At 34.4% G+C, this 16,334-nt stretch overlaps 2 protein-coding genes across 2 annotated transcripts; both read left to right on the top strand.

Annotated features, from left to right (window-relative positions):
* The first annotated feature begins 10,801 nt into the window (after positions 1–10,801).
* Positions 10,802–12,642, top strand: LOC108981442 (berberine bridge enzyme-like 15). Its single transcript, XM_018952619.2, has one exon. The coding sequence runs from the start codon at positions 10,862–10,864 to the stop codon at positions 12,476–12,478; it is 1,617 nt and encodes a 538-aa protein (XP_018808164.1). The 5' UTR covers positions 10,802–10,861; the 3' UTR covers positions 12,479–12,642.
* A 1,930-nt stretch (positions 12,643–14,572) lies between these two features.
* On the top strand, positions 14,573–16,233 carry LOC108981443 (berberine bridge enzyme-like 22). The gene is made up of 2 exons (XM_035688694.1): positions 14,573–15,097; positions 15,137–16,233. Exons 1-2 carry the CDS (start codon positions 14,635–14,637, stop codon positions 16,231–16,233), a joined length of 1,560 nt encoding a protein of 519 aa, XP_035544587.1. The 5' UTR covers positions 14,573–14,634.
* The last annotated feature ends 101 nt before the right edge of the window (positions 16,234–16,334 follow it).

Genomic DNA, 16,334 nt, shown 5'->3' with positions numbered 1-16,334 from the left:
GTTTTAATTCATTTGATCAGCTACGAAAGAGGGCAACGACAAGACTTAAAGGCTTTGGGCTCTTGAAGGGTTTCAACTTATTTAATTTATTTAAAGAACTTATTTTATTAGTTTAGAATAATTGAGTTTATTATGGGAAGCACTTAAGGGAGCCTATGCAAGGGCATGTTGGGAAAGATATTATTTTATTGAACTAGGGTTAGGGTTACTGTAGCCGCGATACTGTTCATCCAGGAGCACTTTTGGAAGATGGAGGTTTATTTTGACTAGGGTTTCATTAGGTTTTCCTTTAAGTACTCTATGTAGCCTCATTCTAATAAGTTTTATGAAGTTTATGAAATTTAATGAATTTATTCATTGTGAGTTGAGTTTATCTCCTCTTGTTCTTAATTGAACTTTTGAACTTATCAAAGGTAAATCACAACCTTTGTGGCGTTTCTCCTTTGTAATCTGGGTTCTTGAGACGGGTTCTTCAACGGGTCTAGATTTTAATATAATCTAGGTTCTTGAAACGAGTTCTCATCGGGTCTTGATTCTCCATCTATTTGACTTGATTTTGGCTTTCTTGGGGAGTTTTCAAATTGACTGTGGGTTCAAGGGATTTCATTCCCGCGGGTTCATATCATTAGGGGGGTCAAGGCTATCCGCCAACTCCACCCACCGCCCACATCAAGATATTAGAGAGAGCTTCCACACACGCATATAAAGACTGCGACCGCGACCACTGTTTGGGTAGTGAGAAGTGTTGAGAAGTGTTGAGAATATTTGTGAATAATAATAAAAAAAATAATGAAAAAGTAATAATAAAATATTAAATAGTAGTAAAAAGTAGGTGAAAAATAATGAATAGTAGAAAAGTAGGTAAAAAGTAATAATAAAGTAAAGAATAGTAGTGAGAGAGAGAGAAGTACTCTCACTTGCCAAACATAAATCATAGAGGGAAGAGAGAGAGAGAGAGAGAGAGAGAGAGAGAGAGGGGGGTTTTAAAACAAAACCCTACCCCTTCGTGTGCGGATGGGTGCCCCCACCTGCCCCAAGCAAAGGCCGAACTGCGGGGTAGGCCGACCAAATGCATAGGCCCGCTGCCCACCCCAATTTACTGCAGAGGAAAAAGTTATTTGCTTAGATATGATTACTGCAAAATACAATCCTAGTATGTATAAATCCTACATAGTTCCTTTGAAAAAAGTGAGGCCCACAATGAAAATATGAATTTTTAAGGTGGGTCTCAGGTGTCCGAGTACCTCACTTTTACACTTATTTTCAAATGGATTACATGGGACTTATACATACATCCTAGTGTACAAATCATTTGTCATTAGTTATTTGTTGGTTATGGATGGACAGCCACTAGCCCAATAGGGGTGTAAATGAGTCAAGTTCAAATGAGTAGTGGATGGTAAATACATTTGTTTAATTCTTATTTGAACATGAGTCAAGCTTGTGCTTTCCATGGAGTTTAGATTTTGTGTTAGCGAACAACTCATTTAATATTCAAGAGAGTTTGAGCTTGTTCACAAGCTGCTTCATATATATAGAATAGGTTATTTATATTTTACTTTATAGCTTTATCTACAAGTTTTGACAAACTAATTTTGCCTTTTTGCTAATATCTTTATAAAGTTTATATATACATATATTAATTATTACATTTATAACGATTCAAGTAACATGATTAGTATTAGGAACATGATTTTCTCTAATATCTTTAAATATTTTAAACATTCTCATTTTAAATATAGAGATAATACTATAAAAATAATAATAAATATAAATTTATTCAAATTAATAAGAACTTATACAAGTCGAGCCAAGTTTTATATGAGTTTTATGATTTAATAATCGATCTAATATTGTGTTTGTGGACAAGTCATTTAATAAACAAATCGAGCCAAATTCGAATTTGACAAAGCCGATCGATATTGAGTGGATTGTTGAGTAGTATTATTCATAAACTATTATTATTTACAAACTATTTTATTATTATTCACAAATATCTTGAGATATTCTTAATATTCAGACGAGCCGTAGCCAAATCCCACTAACTTATTTAAAAGACGCTTAATATTAGTCCACTCCCTTTGTGGGTAAAAACTAATATAAAATCCTAAATATCATCTTAAATTATTCTAACTAATAATTATTAATTATACCTATATAATAAATTGCATACATATATAACACCCGTAGGTAGCATTCCGGCCCCCTCTCTTGAATAGCGCTTGTTCCCAAGGGAAAATACGATCAAACACCTCATGACACATGCATCCCTTTTGCTTTTAGGATAATTATTAATTGGTAGGGTTTGAGAGGAACCTTGAACTTCTTATGATTTTTAATAGAATCCTAAGCACCCGTTGATCAACGTTAGAAGTTGTTTTTGTCAATTAGATCGATCATAAATATTATTCTCATTCTTTCTATTAATCTGAAAATACAAGTAAATAGACCCTAAACTCCAATTAATACTATGAATCTGGTGTGATGAGATAAGTTGAGATTAAAGTTTAAAGTTGAATAAAATATTATTAGAATATATTTTTTTTTTAAATTTGAAAAAGTTGAATTATTTATTTTATTTTATGTAAGAATTTAAAAAAATTGTAATAATTAGATCAGATGAAATGAGTTGAAAATAATTGTAAAAATAATCGAGTATCACCACTTGATCACTAGATTTACAAGACTCCAGCTTATTTGATCACGCAATTTCAATATGCGGCATGCGTGTTTTACCATGTGATCAGAAGAAATTCCACACGGTTTGAAACCTCTGAATTCTAAAGGTTGACCTCACACAAATTGAAATTTTGGACGGGTTGAAACCATAATCAATGCCAAACATCTCGGATTACTTGGAAGTCATTACAATATATATTAGACGACTTTGGGATTTAGTCAGGGGCGGCTCAAAGGCAAGGCGACTAAGGCGCTTGCATATATAAGGCCCCACTCTTTAATTAAGTTCCTAATAGTTAATGTGGTTTGTTAAAAAAAATTGACATAAATTATTTATATTCTTTAAAAAAATAAAATTGATAGAAAATAGATATTAAAAAATATTAGTATTGTAACCAACACTTCTCGGATATTCTTTTAACATTTTGCTATGAGTTGTAAATAAATTAATAATTAATATTTCCAATAAACATCTTATAACATAAAAAGTATAGTTATTTCAGATATACATTAATTAAGAATAGAATATAAAATTTAGATTATAATCTGAACTTTAAATAATATTAATCATGATCTGAAAAAGAAAAGTTTTATGATTTTTTTTTTCGATTTGGGGGAGGTGGTTTTGAATTTCAGATCTCTATTTTGGAGGCTGAATGTTATAACAATCAAGTCACATGCCTTTAGTTAAAAAAAAATATCTTAAATTTTGGCCTTAGGCCACTGTGTACATTGAGCCGCCCCTGGATTTAGTACTACGTACAGATCATATATATATATATAATATATAGATTTATTTATTTATTTATATATAGCTAAAAATTATATGGGATTTAGGAATGAAGCACAGAATCTACTGATGGCATTTAACTTTCGAGAATAATCATGTATGGATCGACTTAATTAGAGATAATGTTATATTTATTATTGATTGTGATATTAAATATGTGAATTTATTAAATATGGGTTATTATTTATTTTTGTGAACCACTATCTTAAATATATGTATTGGTTTAATGGTAATGATGTGTTGTTTAAAATGAAATGATGGAGTTCGAAATTGCACAAGTGCTCTTGATATATTTTGTGAAATAAGCCAAGTTTTGGACTTGGATAGAGACAATACTTGGGCTGGCTAAGCCTTGCACGTGGTTCAAACAGTCACAACACTCGGATGGTTGCACATGGACGAATGAAATGCTTGGGTCGGCTAAGCCTTGCACGTGGGCCAAACAGTCATAACACTTGGATGGTTGCACATGGACTGAATAGACACTTTGATAAGATGCAATGCTTCAAAAATTAATTTAATTGAAAAGACACTTATAGTTTTGTGGAATAAGTGAAGTGTTGGACTTAGACAGATACAATGCTTGGGCTAGCCAAGCCTTACACGTGGGCCAAACAAACACAATACTTAGGTGGTTGCACATTGGCCAAATAAATGATTGGGCTGGCCAAGCCTTGCACGTGGGCCAAATAGTCACAACACTTGAGTGGTTGCACGTGGGCCAAATAGGCACTTTGATAAGGTGCAATGTTTCAAAAATCAATTTAATTGAAAAAACACTTATGGAGATTCAAACCAATGCCCTCCCTTCCCCAAGAAAGGCACTTGACCACTAGGCTAAGCATGTCCCTTGGGATCTTTAAGTGAAATATCATAACCTTTAAACCAGTAACTACCAGTTAAAAAATCAGAAGTTAAGAGTTGTGATCTTTCACATAGTGTCACTTCATTCTCTATAAATAGAGGATAATTTCCAAAATTTCTATCTGCAGTTTGTGACTTTGTTATATCTTGGGGATAAATTGCTTGTAACCTGGTAGCAGACTCTTTGAGTGGGGGCAATTATCACTTTAAAGATAGTGGTTTACACGCCTCCAAATTGCATTTATATTTTCATATTACTATATCCGCACAATTTATTCAACAAATAACATTATTGATAATCAACTTGTTTAATAGTCTGTCGATCACACCGATCTTGTTTGGTTTATACGGTACTAATCATGAATATGTAGCGCTATATATATATATATATATATATATATATATATATATGAAAAATGCTATTCTTACCATTTGGAGTTACCGTTGTGATTTTTTTTTCTTTTTACTTAGTGATTAAGGAATTGTTTTTTTAATAATATTGTGATTTTTTTTTATTTTTTTTAAAAATAGTTAAAAGTATTAAAAAATACATGTAAGAAAAAAAAAATGATAATACGGTAGCTCCCATATAGAGCCACCCATATAAGAAGAATGATTTGGGCATGCAAATCCAAGAAGAACATGATATAAGATTGATGCTAGCGTTACTCTTTGTCTAATATTAGGTTTCATATACATATACTCCCAAAAGGGATAACATTTAAAAACGCCACATGTTTAGAATTTAACTCTTAACCACATGATCATGATCTTTATTACCTTTAATTGCAGTCCAGTCCTATGATTTGAAATGCAGCATTAAATTAAATATTGTAAACTGAGTGTGATCTTACATGGCATATATATATATATATATATATATATATATATATATACTTTTAGCATTGTCTGATCTGATGTAGGAGGCAAAACCGGTACAACAATCATCCACTAATTATTGGAATATGGATCCACAAAAGTAGTGGCCATAGTTAAAAGAAAAGCTCAAACTAAGATAACATTAATTGGTGAGTGAATGCATTACTATACTGTACTATGATACACATATCAAATCATGGTGGCATTGTTGAATCCTCCGCATGCAGGGAGGGGCGCATCTTTTGCATTATTCCCATAATCATAATAAGAGATCTACCAAAATTAAGTGGAGTTCATTTGAATTAATGAATTAATGAGATATCATGTCATATGTATGTATACAGAGAAAAGAGGGTTTTCAAATCAACATATATATATATATATTATTAATATATGAGCATGGTAGGTGAGTTGAGTTGATTTGTTTGACTATTCATGATATATATATATATATATATATAGAGAGAGAGAGAGAGAGAGAGAGAGAGAGAGAGAGAGGTGCTTTCAAAAAGGTTGAAAATGAAGTTTCGTTTTGGTCTTGATCTTCTGAAGGTAGGTAGCCATGGCATAAGTGGCTGTGCAGTGTGCAGTACTATTTCTGGGCTAAGAAGTCTTGCATGCGATCTGGCGCATTAAGCGGCATCCATCCTCTGAGCACTACATTCGTTTTTTCTATGGAAAATGATAGGGTAACCGCAGGATCCCGTTATATGTTCCAAATTTTTGGATATGCATAATTTAATGTAATTTAATTTAAAGTCATATTATATAAATATATAGATGTATATGCAAATACATAATTCAATGTTAGTGCTCAGTCTGCATGTCCAATAGAGTATGACTTTATAAGGCATATATATATATATATATATATATATTTAAAACATATATCACAATATTGTTGTACGTAGTATATTTTATATATGCTGTCACCATTTAAAAGATGAAATCACTTGAAATATGTCACGTCAATTAGGGATGTTTGGATTCAAAAATACTCTCATCTCATTTCGTTTTATTATTATAATTTTCACAATCTTTTAAATAAAATATAATAAATAATTCAATTTTTTCAAATTTTAAAATAAAAATAATATTAAAAATTATATTCTAAAAATATTTTATTCAACTTTCATCTTATCTCATCTCATCTCAACTCAATTCACTATCTAAACATCTCCAAAATATGATTAGAGATGAGAGTTTTAATATGAAAAGTAACATTACTCTAAACTCTAATAGACTAATATGCCGCATCAACAACTATAACTAACGATAGATGATAGTTGCAATCGTTGAATATGCAAGTACCGCGTAATCAATTTGAAAAAAGTGAGTAAATATAAGATTCACATAAAAAAAATTAATTTTTTAATAATACAGTGCTCCACTCATTTTTAATAAAAAATTATGTGAAATTTACGTATTCTACGACTGTATATAATATTACTCATAAATATTTGAAAAATAGTATTTCTGATCTAATACTAAGGCAGAATGGCTCTTGCATCATGTTGACGGTGCCAACCTAAAACTTGCCCTTGAAAGGAGAAAATTAAAGCATAAGAGTTATTAAGTACGATATATATATGTAGAGACAAAAAGTGATCAGCAAGCGATACATGATGATGATATATATTATATATTCAATCACCTTATTATAATTATAGTTTAATAATAAAAATATATAAAACTCAAAATAATATTGTTGTCGATCGGTAGGATGATCTAATAATTTTAAGAAGAAATAAGTTGTGAGCATTACATAAGGTTGACGTGGCACTGTGTATCCTAGCTAGCTGTAGGTAGGTAGGTACGTAATTCTTGACTCATAAAATGATGTGTTGACATGGCCACCTTATAAATTAACCCCCCCAAAAAAAAAAAAAAAGCATTTCCAAATTCATACTTTTCTTTTTTTTCTCGATAAATAAAATATTTATAGATAAATTAATAAATACAAAACACAAATTCAGTGGGGTGAAAGTCTCTTATAATCTTTCCAAAACTAATACACATTACAACACAAAAATAAAAAAATAAAAGGGATGATCGGAGCTATTTGGTGAGACTGTTTGATGACGGTTTTAAATAGTCTAATGAACATATTATAAAACTACAGCTAGAAGCCGCAGTACAAATAGGTGTGCTACAACGTGTTAGTCTGGACTAGCTGGAAGGAACTGTCATATTCAGTTTTACTCGATCTTTGATTAGGGAAAGCGGGAACATAATTCAACAACCAAAAATAGTGACGAATCGCCGACGAGGGGACGTTACTAGCAGTGGCGACGCGTGCAGGCCACGCACCACAGCTGGAGTGAGGAGAACAATCGGATCTAGAAGATTCGAAACCGTAGAACCCGAAACTGCCAAGCGTGTTGGAAGAGTGCTCTCCAAGGCGCAGCGGTGCGTGAGAATCATGCACAACATAAGCTGCGCGTGAGGCAAACGTGTTGCATAGATAAGCGGATTTATTCCTCTAGCTTGACAATCGGCACCTGGAGAAGCTGAGGAAAGGGTGTGTGTCCACCCTTAATCACCGAAAAGCAACAGATTGGCAAAGATAAACGGTGCTACTTGAAAACTAAAAAAAAAAAAAAAAAAAAACATAGATGAAAGAATGGAAAATACTATTCCCACAGAAATGTTTTACCGAAAACTTTTACCGAAATTGTATTTTATTTTATTTTATTTTATTATTTTTACTTAGTGATTAAGGAATGTTTTTAAATGAATTTATGATTTTTTTTATATTTTTTAAAAATATTTAAAGTGTTTAAAAAAATGATTGAAAAAAAAAGTAAAAAAAAAAAAAAAAAACATTTGCCTTTCGGTAGAAAATTTCGATAAAAACCTTCTGTGAGTGTAGCAGTTTCCTAAAAGAAAATAAAGATCATGACTGATGAGGAGGGGAGGTGGGTGGAGCCGAAAATCAACCCCCATCCCCCCGGTGAACGAACAAAAATTATGGGACTGGCGATGGGCACCTAGAGAGAAACGGCTGAGCGAGGGAGCTTTTGAACCTACCTCAAGCATTTGCTGGCTTGAATTCATACTTTCCTTATAGCTAGACCAAACTTTTCCAGTCTTCAAGGCGAGGTTTTACTATTTAGAATCAAAAGAAAGAGCATAATATTAATTAATTAATTACAGGCCATAATTCTTTTTCTTTTTTTTTTCTTTTTTTTGTTCCCATGCAGTTTCAGGCCATGATCTTGAACTTTTTTTAATATAGGCACCGACAGTACTAGTACTATCCAATATTGACAACGACACTGATCATTCACTAAGTTAAAATACAGTATTATTAAATATATATATAATTTTGAAAGCTTTTTAATTTCATCAAAAAATATATATAAATATAAATATATTCATTGATAAGCTAGTTCTTTTCATTCTTGTCTAATAAAAAGAAAGTTTACCCTCGTGTCCTACATCGATCAATCATGTAGCTAGTAGGGCATGCATGCAGGTCCCACGTCCTACATTATTTTTTAATTTCTTGAACAGTTTATTCCATACTTTATTTGATTGATATGCTCTAATTAATTAATAATCGAGAAAAACAGCATTAATGTATTATTACCCACTTTATTTGTTCTTTTCTTTCCTCCAGATTTTATACCCCACTTTGTAGCTAAGCTAACTCATCCGGTAGTTTGAGATTATAAGATTGAATAAATATAGATAGAAATCATTATTGAGAGTATCTATTTTGTATACATAATGTGGTATTATCTAGACCACACATCTCTCCAAGTAAGTGTTGGGAATAATCAACTAGAAGAAGCCACACAGTGAGTGCAAAGTGTGCACTACTATAGTGGCTTCTCTCTAATATTACTCTATTATTTTTTAATATTATTATTATTTAAAAATTTAAAAAAATTAAATTATTTATTATATTTTGTATAAAAATTTAAAAAATTTATAATGATAAAATGAGATAAAATAAGTTGAAATCACTTCTCAATCTCAATCCAAACGAAGCAAATTTCTTTATATATTCATCCTTCGAATATATTGTGCATATATTTTTTTACAACTACACAGCTCCAACTTCAAAGTTCAACAACTTAGGTCATGTATTTAAATCCTTTAAATACTTTAAGAGCTGAACTTTCCAATTTTTTTCCTTTCCATTTGGTCCTATTATTAACCCCATATATATTTTGAGAAATATTTTATACAAAAATAAAACTACAAATTGCCGATGTTTGATATAGTATATTAAATTATAAATTTTTTTTTATTATAAAATAGATTTAACAAATCACATAAAATCACGTCAATTTATAAATTGATCATTTTATATCTACGTCACTTCTCATATATTTTTGTACCGTATGTATGTGTATGTTTATGCCTGTAGATGTTTCTTCTGCAATTATTTGAAGGCTACTTTAATAAATAAATAAATAAATCCTATAGCTTACGTCTGGCTGCCAGGAAAAAAGGGTACATTAAGCTTAAAAAGATTAATGATACGAATTCGAGTTTCGCTGCTTTGAAAAAGTATTCAATATTTTATGAAGATTTGAATACGATATAAACTGCTTAAAGACAATAGTGGTTTCAAATGCTTCCTATATTTTTCTTTTTCTTTCTTTTTGGCTATTTTGCTTTAATTATATGTTGCTTATCTCAATGAAGTGGAGCAAGTAGTAGCAGGTGGCAACATCTTACATCTTGTGGCCAACCCAGAAAGTTGGTTCAAATTGATAGACATAAACAAACCAGAATTTCAGATAAAGAAAGAGTTCCTTTCTTAAAAACTTCCCTTAAGCGTAGAGAGAATTGGATCATTAAAATTTGCTTTTAAGAACACGCATATCCATGTATGCAGACTGATCTGGCCAACATCAATTCAAGCGTGGAGTAGAGGTTTTTTTAAAAAAAAACGTTAAGCAACAATAATGCGTGACTCCCAACTTTTCATGACTTGCACGTTCTCCAATTGAATCATAGGTCGTCGTCACTTTAGAGAAATTTCTCTTAAAAAAAAAACAATTAGTTTCTTCATGGAATTATGGATGTAGAGGAAAAAAAATGAAAAGGAAAAAGGCTTGGTCACATCTATTAGACACAAACCCAAGCAAATTTACAACCCTTTGGCTAAACATCTCAACGCATAATCATCAAGGGACACTCAATTTCTCTAGAATCAGTCGTTTATATGACATTGAAAAGATAGTATGACTCAATATGCTTTATATGACAATTTTTCATTCAGTAGGATGTGAAAATGATCTTTCACATTCTTTTTTTCTACAAAAAACAACAGAAGACATGATCATTTAACGCAAGTTGAATGGAAAACATTTGGGGTTTCTAGAATTTGTGAATAGCATGAATGGAAAACCATGTCACAGAAGTAGCAGATTCTAGATTGAAATGGGTTTCTGAGTGTTGTATACACGGTGATGTATTGGAGAGAAGTGCCACAATATGAAGGTCGTTTTCCAAAGAGGGTATGTAATTACGATGAAGACCCTTGACCCCAAATCATCAAAATGTACAGTGACAACCTTGACGTTTGCCTTAGCTCAAGCACACGTCGGTGTCACCGATTGCCCATAAATTAGGGTGCTTGGGTCACCTTTTTTTCTGCAGCACCAAAACAGAGGAGTAAGAACCATAACAATGGTGTCCCGAAGCTCTAGTTCCTTGTTTTCAGCAGTTTTATTCCTGCTGTCTGCTTCATTGGCAGCTTCAGCTACGACTCAAAAAAGTTTCATCGAATGTCTCACTCTCAATTCTCAGATTTCCATTCCAGTGGCTACTGCTTTTTTCAGCCCAGATAATACTTCCTTTCACACTGTCCTCGAATCCTCTGCACAAAACCTCAGGTATTTAGTCCCTTCAGTGCCAAAGCCTGAGTTCATCTTCATGCCGGTGCATGAATCCCATGTCCAAGGATCAGTAATCTGTTCCAAGCAGCTTGGAATACATCTCAGAGTCCGTAGTGGAGGCCATGACTACGAGGGCCTCTCTTACGTATCCGAAATTGAATCACCTTTCATCATTGTCGACCTGGCCAAGCTTAGGTCTATCGACGTTGATATCAAAGATAACAGTGCATGGATTCAGGCTGGTGCCACTATTGGGGAAGTTTACTACAGAATTTATGAGAAAAGCAAAGTCCATGGCTTCCCTGCCGGTCTTTGCACCAGCTTAGGCGTTGGCGGGCACATTACTGGAGGTGCATATGGTCCCATGATGAGAAAATATGGCCTTGGCGCTGACAATGTTGTTGATGCTCGAATTGTTGATGTTAATGGAAAAATTCTCGACCGGAAAGCCATGGGAGAAGATCATTTCTGGGCTATTAGAGGTGGGGGAGGGGCAAGCTTTGGAATCATTCTTTGGTGGAAGATAAAGCTAGTTCCTGTTCCCTCAACCGTGACAGTTTTCACTGTCACCAAAGCCTTGGAACAGGGAGGAACAAAGATCCTCTACAAATGGCAACAGGTTGCAGACAAGATTGATGAGAATCTCTTCATCAGGGTCATAATTAGCCCGGCAGCTGCTGGTGCTAAAGGTGGAAAGACAATAACAACTTCGTACAATGCTCTTTATCTTGGTGGTGCTGAGAAGCTTCTCCAAGTTATGCGAGTAAGCTTCCCAGAATTGGGTTTGACAAAAAAAGATTGCGTCGAAACAAGCTGGATTAAATCAGTGCTTTATATTGCTGGTTACCCAAGTGGGACACTCCCAGAAGTTCTGCTCCAAGGGAAGTCCACATTCAAGAACTATTTCAAAGCTAAATCAGACTTTGTCAGAGAACCCATACCAGAGACAGCACTTGAGGGACTCTGGAAAAGATTAATGGAAGAGGACGGTGCTCTGACTATCTGGAATCCATACGGAGGAATGATGAGCAAGATTTCAGAGTCTGAAATTCCTTTTCCTCACAGGAATGGAACTTTGTTCAAAATCCAGTGGCTATCCAGTTGGCAAGATGGTAAGGAGAAGGCGCAGCCTCATGTTGACTGGATTAGAAAGCTTTACAATTACATGGCTCCTTATGTTTCAAAGCTGCCAAGGACTGCATACGTGAATTATAGGGATCTTGATCTGGGGATGAACAAGGGCAAAGACACCAGTTTCATGGAGGCAGCTGCTTGGGGTAACAGCTATTTCAAGGACAACTTCTATAAATTAGTGAGAGTTAAGACCAAGGTTGATCCAGACAACTTCTTCAGGCATGAACAGAGCATTCCACCTCTTCAACTTTCTAAAGATTCCGCAAAAGGCTAGAAAATAGGGTTGGTTTGTTGCAGTAAATGGCTACACAACTTTGGTCAATGGTTTTTACCCCTTGGTCTAATAAATGCTTAGTATTGCAAGTCTTGTATGAAATTTATGTTATGGTTTTCCTTTTTTTTTCCCCCTCGTAAAGTTAATTACTTGAGTTGTGCTCTCTCTCTTTCTTGTTCATAAACTTCCCAACCCTCCCCCCTCCTCCATTTCTTGTTCGTCTTTTTGTGTAGATTTTGAAAGCTCACCCATTGCTGCTTTCGAGCTGTCCTCTATACTTTTTAAGAGCACATCGGTGCTCGCTTATAGAGAATACAGAATTTGAGATCTTCAATTGCCGCCTTAACAAATATAAATTTAGTTATAGGATCCACTCACAAGAGTCGGTTCTAATATTAATCAAACAATTTATTTTGCTACAATTTCCCAATTTTTTATTTTATTTGTTGTGTTGTACCTGCAATTTTAGATTCTTATAAATAATATAATAATTTTGGCCATAAAAATTAAATAAATGATTAAATTAAACTTCTCACCTGTCTAAACATTTATTATAGAATGATCTTGCCATAAAAGCTAGAACCATACCCACCAGTAACTAGCCCAAGTTGTAAGGGCAAACTTGTGTGCATGAGCCCCATGTCATAGGTTCGATCATTGCTATGATCAAACTGCGATTTAAGTGGAAGGCCATGACGATGGGTTGCTATACTAGTCTTTTCAAGAGTTTAGATTCCATGAATAAATCCTAAGGACTCTACCGTGGGATGGTTTCCCATTATAAAAATAAATAAATAAATAAAAAGAAAGAAAGAAAGCTAGAACCATGAGGTAAAAAATGTCACCTTAGCACGATTAAAATGAGATGGTTAACAATAACAGTTGAAAGATGATAATATTTTAGATGGTAAATTGATTTGGGCTGAAAATGCTTTCAACTTTTTGAGCGTTTGTTAGGGCAATGTCAAGGACAAATGCTAAGTTGGTCAGCAATAAAATCAAAGTCCCTACTCCCTAGGTCCTAGGATGTAAGATGTCCCCCACAAAAGGAATAAGCCATTCTCCAGACCATGAATTCTCTCCCAACCCCCGAATCCGACAACCAAACTTTTCAATCCTTGTAACTTTGCAGAGACATCCAACCACCTCTCTATTACCCGGCTGCCGCCATCGCTCTTCCTACTCACCACTGCTCCGCCTACACAACTCTACCTCATCTCGACCCTTTATCCTATTGAAACTGCCGATTGTTATAAATCTGACTCAGATTCCAACGCATTTAAGAGTAATGCTATATACGATTGTGAAATGCGTAAACACTGTACAGTCATTTTAAAAAAAAAGAGTCTACTATTAAAAAATTAATTTTCTTTTCATATTCTTTTCATGTGAATCTCGTATTTATTTAATTTGTTTAAAGTGATTGCGCTTACATACTCACAATTGCAATTATCATTTCTCCACTTTCCATCTTTCGCTTTTCTTTGCTACTTCTCAAACTCTCCCACCGCAACAGGATACTTGATGGTGGTATTCATAAATGACTTGCATGATGCACAAAGATATTTGAGCCTTTGTTTTTTAATTCTCCACCAAACAAAGGAAAACAATTTGATTATCTGTTAAATAAGAAGGCTATTTATCACCCTCTTAGTCTATCATATTCTCATCATTCCCCTACGTGGTATCAAATAATAACATACGTAAAGGTTGATAAATACCATATTAGAGGATGATAGGTAGCACTTTTCTCTTTAAATTATTAAAACCCTAAATAAGTTTTCTCATTTTATGTTGAAACAAAACCAAACTATTGCTTATAGTAGAATTAATCTTTTTAACACTCAACTGAACAAGATTTTCCAATGAATTCCAGCTAAGTATGTCAACAAGGATCATATCACATTGACAGATTCCCTTCAGGGGATGCATAGAACAAAAAAGGAAAAAACAATGCCGGCTAGGGTACAGAGAATAAATTGTTATTAATATGGAATTCTTCATGGGAATTATCACTTCACTTTTGTTTGCACGCAGATTTTTATAACAGGCCGATCTAGAAAGAGCTTATATGCACAGATATTCCGCCATTAAGTGTTAAATCAACTCGAAGTGTTTAATCTGTAAGCCTAATCCTACAAAGACAGAAGAGAGAAATGATGAGTTACATAGCACTAGCCTCTCTTCTTTGGCTTTCAGTTTCATTTTCAACTTCCAATCCAACTCACGAAACTTTTATGCAGTGCATGTCTACACAATTTGGTGCCTACACCAAATCTGTCCAAATAGTATTCCACACATCAAACTCCTCTATCTATTCAAACTTGTTGCAATCTTCACAACAAAACCCTAGATGGTTGAATTCAACAACAGCTAGACCTCTACTTATCATTACACCATTCCATGAGAGTGAAATCCAAGCAGCCATTCTCTGCAGCAAAAAGCATGGCTTACAAATCAGAGTCAGAAGTGGAGGCCACGACTATGAAGGCCTATCCTACCGATGCAAAACCCCATTTATAATTGTCGACCTCATCAATCTTCGATCAGTTGAGTTAAATCTTGCAGATGAAACAGCCTGGGTTCAGTCTGGGGCAACACTTGGGGAGCTTTACTACAGTATTTCCAAACAAAGTAGAATCCATGGATTCCCAGCAGGGATATGCCCCAGTGTAGGGGTAGGAGGGCACTTTAGTGGCGGTGGATTTGGTACCTTATTAAGGAAGTACGGCCTTGCAGCAGATAATGTTCTAGATGCTTACCTGATTGATGTTAATGGAGAAATTCTTAACAGAAAAGCAATGGGAGAGGATTTGTTTTGGGCCATTAGGGGGGGAGGTGGAGCAAGCTTTGGAATCGTTCTTTCATGGAAAATCAAGCTGGTTCGACTGCCGCCAATAGTGACAGGCTTCACCATTTCTAAAACACTTGAGCAAGGTGCCACCAAGCTTGTCAGCAGGTGGCAATACATAGCAGATAGGCTACATGAAGATCTCTTTATTAGAGTCATAGTTCAAGATGTGGGTAATGGGAGTAAAAAAACTATCCAAGCTTCCTTCAATTCACTCTTTCTTGGAGGAATTGAGAGACTAATTCCATTGATGAATGAAAGCTTCCCAGAGTTGGGACTGCAGGCCCAAGACTGCAATGAAATGAGTTGGATACAGTCCGTACTCTATTTTTCCGGATACCAAAAGGGGGATCACTTGGAGGTCTTACTGGACAGGAGCACTCTCTACAAGAGCTTCTTCAAGGCGAAATCTGACTTCGTGCAGGAACCCATACCAGAAGTTATACTGGAAGAGATATGGGAAAGGTTTCTGGAAGAACAGTTAGTGTTCATCATCATGGATCCTTTTGGTGGACAGATGAATGAGATTTCCGAATCTGAAATTCCTTTTCCTCATAGAAAAGGAAACATTTACAACATACAGTACTTAGTGAAGTGGGAAGTAAATGGGATTACGGCATCCAGCGAGCACATAAACTGGATTAGATTGCTTTATGACTACATGAGGCCTTATGTTTCCAAACATCCTACGGCTGCCTATCTAAACTACAGGGATCTTGATTTAGGTGCCAACAAGCCGGGTAACACAAGTTACTTGGAAGCACGAGTTTGGGGCACAAAGTACTTCAAGGGTAACTTCAAGAGATTGACGAAGGTGAAGACCAAGGTTGATCCAGACAATATCTTCAGAAATGAACAGAGCATTCCTGTGTGTACTGCACCCAATTTCTTCGGATGCAATTAAATTGACAATAAAATCGCTCATTTCCTGGCTTTCAGCTTATATGACTTGTAACAAGGAGAATTCAAAGCACGACCATAAAAGATTTCACATTTCAGATACCA

This window comes from Juglans regia, chromosome 3 (genome assembly GCF_001411555.2).
Source record: "Juglans regia cultivar Chandler chromosome 3, Walnut 2.0, whole genome shotgun sequence".
In the NCBI taxonomy this organism is placed as follows: domain Eukaryota; kingdom Viridiplantae; phylum Streptophyta; class Magnoliopsida; order Fagales; family Juglandaceae; genus Juglans; species Juglans regia.
The sequence above is the reverse complement of the archived record's forward strand: the minus strand, read 5'-3'. Positions and strand labels throughout refer to the sequence as shown.

Bases quoted from the DNA above. Each gene is read 5' to 3' on its own strand.
- LOC108981442 (XM_018952619.2), top strand. From the start codon at position 10,862: ATGGTGTCCCGAAGCTCTAGTTCCTTGTTTTCAGCAGTTTTATTCCTG.
- LOC108981443 (XM_035688694.1), top strand. From the start codon at position 14,635: ATGATGAGTTACATAGCACTAGCCTCTCTTCTTTGGCTTTCAGTTTCA. The intron at 15,098-15,136 runs GTATTTCCAAAC...GATTCCCAGCAG, and splicing joins ACTTGGGGAGCTTTACTACA to GGATATGCCCCAGTGTAGGG.